Source organism: Pinus tabuliformis, chromosome 6, assembly GCF_031772625.1.
Source record: "Pinus tabuliformis cultivar Carrire ecotype Pingquan chromosome 6, CPIR1, whole genome shotgun sequence".
Classification (NCBI taxonomy): domain Eukaryota; kingdom Viridiplantae; phylum Streptophyta; class Pinopsida; order Pinales; family Pinaceae; genus Pinus; species Pinus tabuliformis.
The window spans coordinates 701,085,968-701,095,202 of record NC_142292.1 but is presented as its reverse complement, the minus strand read 5'-3'; the positions used below and the strand labels follow the sequence as shown (position 1 = coordinate 701,095,202).

Genomic DNA, 9,235 nt, shown 5'->3' with positions numbered 1-9,235 from the left:
GGCTTGCTTTCCTTATTTTCCTAAAGAATAAGTTCTTTAACTTATGTAAATGAATGAGTTCTTTAACTTATGTAAACCACTCCACTAAAGGAACCCATTTCCAGTTCACAATGATAGACTTAATCTTCTTCATATTAACAAGGCTTGAATTTTCTAGTTCTTTGAGACTGCCACCTTTTTCAATTTTGATTTTGGCACTTAGTTCAACGTCTTCCTTGCACCAATTTACACATACTTCATTTTTTCTTTCCATTTAAGAATGAACCTATTTTTCTTTAATTCTCATGAAAATCATGCAAGGCAAATATGCATGATTGTAACTTCAATCCCAATATAATAATCAATGATAGATGGGCACATCAAATTTTTGAAGTCGTTAAATCCTTCAATCCTTCTTTCAGAAGGAAGTGAGGTTTAAGAATGAATGTTCACTCACCAAATCGTAAAATGTCTACACAAGCCAAGCTCATTTTCAAATCTTTCTTTCAGAAGGAAGTGAGGTTTAAGAATGAATGTTCACTCACCAAATCATAAAATGTTTACACAAGCCAAGCCCATTTTCAGGGGCCAAAATTCTAGCAAGACATTGCCATGTGCAAATTATATGTATTTTGCAAATATTGCATCATCTGAACAAAAACATTGCTGCTATTTTAATGTTCTCATGTAATCTCATATTGGTTGATTAGAACTTTTATTAAAAAAAGTCAATCTAAAATCTAAATCATGTACCTACAAAGCTTCAGCATATACATTGAAAACATGATAAGTATTTATATTTTAATTTCATAAATCATATAAAAAATCGTCGCGATTACCAATTATATTAGAAAACATATCTTATTTAAATTGAAATAAATTAATATTATAATATACACTATTATGGTAAACTTTTCCCCTCTCTCACACACACATATATATTAGATAGTTCTTCATTGCTATTTAACTATTAGCCACTAAAGTACATAATTTGATCAATTTCAATAATTATATTTTAATATTATAATCACTTTATTTTTATTTTTGAAAAATATCACACCCTTATCTATTTATGTTTTAAAAATATCAGACCTTTATCTATTTATATTTTTAAAAAATTTAATAAGATTCAAAAAATTAACGTTTTTTTTAATAAAATTAAAAAAAAATTAACAAACTATCACATTATTTATAGTACATTGGTTTGTTTTCATCAATTTAAAATACTTTGGTTTGCCTTCACCAACTTTAGTTATCTAATTAAAGTACTTTGTTTTGTTTTCATTAAAACTTTAGTTATCTCATTAACCAAATAAAGTACATAGTTTGATACTAAGAGAATTATGTACTTAGGTTTATTTTCCTCATTGATACTAAAAGAACAATGTACTTAGGTTTATTTTCCTAGATCTTCCACATATACCATGCTTTCCTAAAAAAGTTATTTTGATATTTTTATATTTAATAATTTGAATAAATTGTGTATCATTATCTTATTCACCTTTACCATGCTTTCCTTGAAAAGATATTTTTGATATTTTTTTGATACTCTTATTCACATATACCATGGTTTCTTTAAAAGTTTTTTGATGTATCATACTCTTATATACTTATTCATATATACCCTGCTTTCCTTAAAAAGTTGTTTTGATATCTTTTAATATTCCTATTCACATATATCATATTTTTATTTACTTATATCTTTAACAATGTCTTTTTAAGCTAATTATATTTCTCATCAATCTTCAACAACCACAACAAATTCTAGAATAGTCCTCCCTTATAAGGGGTTCTAGAATAATTATGTTTCTCATCAATCTTCCACAACCATAACAAATTCTAGAATAGTCCTCCCTTATAAGGGATTCTAGAATAGTTCTTTCTTAATCTAAATTCTAGAATAGTCCTCTCTTAATCTAAATAAGGGATTCTAGAATAATTCTTTCTTAATCTAAATTCTAGAATAAGAGAGGATTCTAGGATAATTCTTTCTTAATCTAAATTCTAGAATAAGAGAGGATTCTAGGATAGTTCTTTCTTAATCTAAATTCTAGAATAGTCCTCTTAATCTAAATAAGGGATTCTAGAATAGTTCTTTCTTAATCTAAATTCTAGAATAGTTCTCTCTTAATTTAAATTCTAGAATTGTCCCCTCTTAATCTAAATTATAGAATAGTCCTCTCTTAATCCTCTCTTAATCTTTATGATATGTTTCTCATCAATCTTCCACAAATCTTATAAAATAGTCCTCTACCTTTAACAAATTACTATCTTCCACAAATTCCAAATTCTAGAATAGTCCTCTCTTAATCCTCTCTTAATATTTATGATATGTTTCTCATCAATCTTCCACAAATCTTATAAAATAGTCCTCTGCCTTTCACAAATTACTGTCTTCTACAAATTCTAGAATAGTCCGCTATCAAGCTTCCACAAATCTTATAAAATAATCCTTTATAGCTTCCACAAATCTTATAAAATAGTCTACTACTTAGAATAGCTCTTTCTTAGACCTCTCTTAATCTAAATTCTAGAATAGTCCTCTCTTAATCTTTATGATATGTTTCTCATCAATCTTCCACAAATCTTATAAAATAGTCCTCTATCTTTCACAAATTACTAAATTCTAGAATAGTCCTCTCTTAATCTTTATGATATGTTTCTTATCAATCTTCCACAAATCTTATAAAATAGTCCACCTTTCACAAATTACCGTCTTCCACAAATTCCAGAATAGTCCTAGTCCTCTACCTTTACACAAATTAGAGTCTTCCACCTTTCACAAATTAGAGTCTTCCACAAATACCAAAATAGTCCTTTATCGATTCTGATGTAAGAAAAAGTTTTCCACATTGTTTTGATTTATACACCTCTATTTGCTTACCGTTTGTTTTTCCATCAATTTTAATTCATACATACGAATATTATTTAAAATAATTAGGGTTTTATTAGCAATTGGATATTTATAGGTATTGAGAGTAATAATTTTTACAAACTTTAAATATCCTCTCATATACATACTCATAATTTATCTTTTAATATGCATATTCTTATTTATCCATCATATCCTCTCATGCATATTCATTCAAATGATCTCATCTGCATATTCATTCATCATTAAATATCCTCTTATATACATATTCATAATTTATCTTTTCACATGCATATTCTTATTTATCCATCATTTATCCTTTCATATACATATTCATTCAAATGATCTCATATGCATATTCATTCATCATTTGATGGAAAAGAAAAAAGAACTTAATTAGGCTGATAGGCCTTCCTTTGAAACAGAGTTTCGTCGTCCTTTTCTCTCTGCGATTGACACGTGTCGTCCACATTCAACGGGCAAACAGTTTTAGTATTAAGTCTCTTTTTAATATTTTTCAGCGGGCATTCAGCGTCTCATTCAATTACTTGGCATGGTCTCATCAGCTGGCGCGAGTTCTATTGCCCGGGTCTCGCAAAACCTCAACTGTAAAACTGTCATGCCAACGCCTTTCTCGATAATGATGGCGGTTCCGAAATTGTGTTAAATTTGACCCCTTCAATTCGTTTTATGGTTCAGCCTCTATGCTAATTTGACACAGTGAGCTGAAATATTGCGGTATGTTCTTCTCTTGCGAGACTTTAGTGCATTCGATTCTTTTTGTTGACTAAATTTCAGCGGTTGCACCTTTTCTTTTAGCAAATTGACGTTTTTGTGGCGAATTTGGCCGGATTCGGTCTTCCGTTCGAGGATTCTGCTTGAGTTTGAGCTTTCTTTCGACGAATTTGGCCGAATTCGTGCTTTATTTCGACAAATTTGGGCTATATTCTAAGCTTAAATGGTGGAAATATTGACTGCTTAACCTTACTTATTACTGTTCTCTGTTAGGTTTTCCAAGAATCGCTTATTACTGTTCTAAATAACTGCAGGGATTTATTTATTTTAAGCTTACTCTGGTGACGGTTTGTAGAGCAAGAGTGGGGCAGCCTGGGTGGGAAGCTGATAAGATGTAAGTTATTGGTGGTTTTTTTCTGTTGAATTTCGAATATTTTGGTCTTCTTCCCTTTGTTATGGAAAATATGGAGAATTTGTGTTTAATGGTGAATGCAGAAGGAAAATTTGAATTATCGATATTATTGGTCAATATTTCAATATCTTGATTTTTTCGTGTCGTTATTTGTTAAGATTCCTGAATAAAAGACAAAATTTGGAATTTCTATGCCTATTTATGACCTGTCTAGAAAATTAAGATAAGGTCAGCGTAAGTGTAGGTGATTCAGGGTGGTTTGGCACAGGCATATGTATTTTGTCAACTTTGACCTTATTGAACTGGTGTCATACTTTAAGGTATCTGACCCAACATGCTTTGAGCAGTGAAAGGCAGTTTATTTTTATAAAACACGCTTTAAGTTGTAACATCTGTATAATCCATTCCTTGTTCTTATTTCCTCACCATTCTATCGAAATTTAATTGAACTAAATTTCACCGGTATTTGTGATTTTTTGTTCTATAATGCCCTCCTCTTAATGTGAAATGCAGTTCAGCATGATCCACATCTTCTAAACCTCCCAAGGCCTGATCTAATGACCTCTGAACATCGACATGCCTTCGTCAAGGCTATACATTGAACGATGCATTCCAGTCAAATCCTTGTCAAACTTGCCATTTAAAAATATTAAAATGTTCTTAGCTGCATATTCTCTTAGGTTAAACACAAAAATCACATTGATAGTAATCTGATCTCTTGCAGTTGAAAAATTCTTTTATGGGTTATCCCTGGTCCCCACCAAAACACACAATACCCACAACCTTGGCCTCACTGTCGTGTTGTGCGGCAATTTTATTGTATTTCCAAAAACTTTTAGTTTTCCACTCTAACCAGCTGTAACTGTCTTCAGATCCAATGGCTCAATGCCTTTTTTCTACACTCAATTACAAATCTTTTACATTTGGAAATAGATTTTTAACTAAAACACTGAGCAATGCCTTCTGCATAAAGAAGGGTTAGTTTTGCACAGCTCCAGAATACATTAGAAAGTAAATAAACTACCTGAAATCACCCGAAAACTGGGCTTTAGGTAATGTACTGAAGTTTTTGCTCTCTTTTAAGTTATTTTCTCGATGCTTAGGCTTTACTTAGCTCTAAGTTTAAAAGGAAATTATTGTTTGTTGTACAGTTGAGAAGGCCAAGTTCTTTTATATTGCTGGCTTTTTCCTTGCAGTCTCGCCTGAGTCGATTCAACTTGTGGCTGAACATGCAGCTCAGAAAGGGAAGGTAAAGTGTATTGTAATCACTTTAGTATCTGGAAGCAGAGGGGTTATTGTGTTATTGGTTATTTGGCAAACTAACAATGTCCATGCCAAATGGTCTTGTATTTCATGTCGTGCAGATATTTATGATGAATCTTGCATCTCCTTATATCTGTGAATGTTTTACTGAGGCATGGAAGAAAGTTTTTCCGTAAGACCTACTTCTTTGCATTGTTTTAGTCTAATATCTAGATAGCAGATGATTACGCAGATAGAACTTAAAACATTTCTATCTTCATACCAAGTTGATTTGGCTTCTTTCTTCTATGATATCCGAATTCCCTCTGTTATAACTTATATTTATTATACTGTTTGAAATGTTTCATGATATCTGGCAATTTTACCTCAGGTATATGGATTATGTTTTTGGAGATGAGACTGAAGCAAGGACTTTTGCAAAGGCGCAAGGGTGGGAGGTAAATTATGTGATCTTAATTTCTGACCAATATACTTCTGAACTTGAATGGAGTAGATGTTTACTAAATTTTTTGCATTTTCTAGACTGACAATGTTGAATAAATAGCCCTAAAGATGTCAGCACTGCCAAAGGCAACTAGAACTCACAAGAGGATAGTTGTTATTACACAAGGTGCAGATCAAGTAGTCGTTGCAAAAGCTGGAAAGGTAATTATTTTTGATCTTTTGTCTTTTGTTTATAGCTGACATTGAAATTAAGAGAAGATTTTTCTTGAATATTGTACTGGAAGAGGCTAAAAGTTTCAGTGGTCTATGGTACTGGTCTCAGGAATATAAACAAAAGACAAAAGATCGAAAATATATACCTTTCCAGCTTTTGCAACCACTACTGGATCTGCACCTGGTAATTATTTCTCAATTTCTCATTATTGTACTGGAGGAGGCTAAAAGTTTCAGTGGTCTTGGACTCTTGGACATTCCTTCTATATTCAACCAAATACATTCTGGTCTATGGTTCTAGATTTCCTTCCCTTAAGATTAAGGATAATATGAGTTCAATCTACAAATCAGAACACTTGAAATCACCCGAAAACTGGGCTTTAGGTAATGTACTGAAGTTTTTGCTCTCTTTTAAGTTATTTTCTCAATGCTTAGGCTTTACTTAGCTCTAAGTTTAAAAGGAAATTATTGTTTGTTGTACAGTTGAGAAGGCCAAGTTCTTTTATATTGCTGGCTTTTTCCTTGCAGTCTCGCCTGAGTCGATTCAACTTGTGGCTGAACATGCAGCTCAGAAAGGGAAGGTAAAGTGTATTGTAATCACTTTAGTATCTGGAAGCAGAGGGGTTATTGTGTTATTGGTTATTTGGCAAACTAACAATGTCCATGCCAAATGGTCTTGTATTTCATGTCGTGCAGATATTTATGATGAATCTTGCATCTCCTTATATCTGTGAATGTTTTACTGAGGCATGGAAGAAAGCTTTTCCGTAAGACCTACGTCCTTGCATTGTTTTAGTCTGATATCTAGATAGCAGATGATTACGCAGATAGAACTTAAAACATTTCTATTTTCATACCAAGTTGATTTGGCTTCTTTCTTCTATGATATCCGAATTCCCTCTGTTATAACTTATATTTATTATACTGTTTGAAATGTTTCATGATATCTAGCAATTTTACCTCAGGTATATGGATTATGTTTTTGGAGATGAGACTGAAGCAAGGACTTTTGCAAAGGCGCAAGGGTGGGAGGTAAATTATGTGATCTTAATTTCTGACCAATATACTTCTGAACATGAATGGAGTAGATGTTTACTAAATCTTTTGCATTTTCTAGACTGACCAGTCCCTTTTGTTTTGTTTCATGCATGTAATTTTGGTTGTATTTTTTTCATTAGGAGAGATACAAGTTTTGATACAGAGGAAGTTATGCACATTACATAATGTACTTTTTCTTCTCCTTGTGAGGGATTTTTGTCTTGTTACCAATGTACCATTCTTCGCCTGTTTTTTCTTTGATGTTCTATCATATCCAAGAATGTACTCTTTCTTATAATTGGAAGTAATTTATATCTTACCAAGATTAAAATTGTACTCTATTATTCTCATGTACCAGTCGCGTCTGTTTATTGTTTTTTATTAGGAGTGATAAAAATTGTCATTGCCCATTGGTAAATCATAGAACAGTCTTCTGCTCTTTCTTCTCTCTGCTGTTCCATTTTGCCAATGATGTGTACTTTTTTATCATTGTAAGGAATTTATATCTCACTATTTGGCTTCATGTATATCTTATATCTCACTACTCTTTCTTATCATTGGAAGGAATTTATTTCTTACCATAATTTATACCAATCTCTTGTTTCGCTTCTTGTATCATATTTTGTTATAATTGATTTTTATTAGGAGAGGCACAAGTCGTGATAGGGAGGAAGCTATGCACATGTAATTTGCCAAGGGACTTTCTGGTGTTTAAAAATTAAATTGCCACATATCTCCGCTGGTCTGTAATGAGCGTATTAGCTGTTAATTTGTTAATGTTTGGTTTCATGGCACTTTTAATAAGAATTATCGAGTAGACAAATTTTGCATCAAGTGCTTTTCTCTTCTTTCAAGAAACAAATGGTTCACGTTATCTTAGTGTCCTCTTTTTTTTTTTGTTCTTATTTTTAAAATGCTGAGATCATCATATTTGTTATCATTTCAGGTTACGTTGTTTCCAGTGATTTTGATTCCGAAGGAAAATATTGTTCATCCAAATGGAGCAGGTTTGGATATATTCTTTTGTCTAAGGCTTAAATGTTTACAAAACATAGGTGTAGACAAGAAAATACTGAATTCTCTTCCCTTTCATTGTTGTTTTGGCAGGGGATGCATTTGTAGGAGGCTTTTTAGCTCAATTGGTGCTAGGTAAATCTGTTAAGGAATGTGTCGAATGTGGAAATTGTGTGGCAAATGTTATCATACAATGATCGTCCAACGATCTGGTTCCAGATTTCCTGAGAAGCGAAGCCTTTCTGTAGGCTTATGTTTTTTTTTTTGTTATGTTCAAAAAAACAGTTTTGAATATTACAACAACTGTGGGTAATGAATCCCGGAATTGGCCTCTTTTCCAGCGCATTTCAGCAGACATCTTTCATTTATACATTACAATATTTTTGGGAATCTTGAATTCAGTTAATATGGAAATATTTAAATCAATTGGGGATTGTTAAAATTTATTAGGTCCCGTTGACAGTTACTTGTGAGACTTATTTCCTGATGTTGAGTTTAATAACTTTAATTTTCTAATGGAAAAAGGGAAATCATATTTTTTCACACCAGGGTAGTGGGAGAAGATGATGATTGCACTGGATGTACAAATTATCAATCCATTTAATAGTTATAATCGTACTGACAGCCTCAACGAGGCAGAGGATTAGAAATTGGTAAATGAGGGGATTGGCCTATGATCGAAGAAATTTAAATTGTTACAAGGATGAAGGATTAGAAATTGGTAAATGAGGGGATTGGCCTGTGATCGAAGAAATTTAAATTGTTATAAGGATGAAGATTTTATTTGAACATTAGGATCAATGGTGTGGCGTGCCTGCTCTAACTGCTTCACATTCTGATGATGTTGTGTTCGAGGTGACTGTAGTCTGTATGTTGTGGCTGTTGTGGGTCTTCGTAATGTGAATGTTTCAGGTTCCAATTGTGTGGCTGTTTGGATTCTGGTAGCATTTCAGGATTTCACATGAAGTTGAAGGAGGTGGACTGTTGCAATTTGGCAAAAAATCAAAGGTTGCTCGTGAAGAGCAGCATGCCATGAGGCATGCTATCATAAAACTGGTGAAGTATTATGATGTTTTTGAGCATCAGGATTTCACATGAAGTTGAAGGAGATCGACTGTTGTAATTTGGCATGCAATCAGATGCTGCCTGGGAAGAGCAGCATGGCAGAGGCACGATATCATAAAACTGGTGAAGAATTATGATGTTTTTAAACATTAGGATGAGTAGCCTGATAATGGCAAAAGGTGTTATTAAAGTTAATGGTG

At 32.6% G+C, this 9,235-nt stretch overlaps 1 protein-coding gene across 2 annotated transcripts; it reads left to right on the top strand.

Annotated features, from left to right (window-relative positions):
• The first annotated feature begins 5,859 nt into the window (after positions 1-5,859).
• Positions 5,860-8,364, top strand: LOC149260608 (adenosine kinase 1-like). Of its 2 annotated transcripts, XM_089380341.1 has the most exons (6): positions 6,118-6,302; positions 6,402-6,499; positions 6,615-6,685; positions 6,884-6,950; positions 7,903-7,963; positions 8,064-8,364. In XM_089380341.1, the coding sequence occupies exons 1-6, from the start codon at positions 6,248-6,250 to the stop codon at positions 8,165-8,167; spliced, it is 456 nt and encodes a 151-aa protein (XP_089236467.1). In that variant the 5' UTR covers positions 6,118-6,247; the 3' UTR covers positions 8,168-8,364. The 2 variants fall into 2 exon arrangements, 1 of the variants encoding a protein (XP_089236467.1); XR_016248308.1 differs by lacking the exons at positions 6,118-6,302; positions 6,402-6,499; positions 6,615-6,685; positions 6,884-6,950 and adding exons at positions 5,860-5,906; positions 6,028-6,102 and having other exon boundaries at positions 8,064-8,140.
• The last annotated feature ends 871 nt before the right edge of the window (positions 8,365-9,235 follow it).

Coding starts and splice junctions, on each gene's coding strand:
- LOC149260608 (XM_089380341.1), top strand. CDS start 6,248: ATGAGTTCAATCTACAAATCAGAACACTTGAAATCACCCGAAAACTGG. Junction 6,500..6,614: donor ATGCAGCTCAGAAAGGGAAG/GTAAAGTGTATT, acceptor CATGTCGTGCAG/ATATTTATGATGAATCTTGC. Junction 6,951..7,902: donor CAAAGGCGCAAGGGTGGGAG/GTAAATTATGTG, acceptor TTATCATTTCAG/GTTACGTTGTTTCCAGTGAT.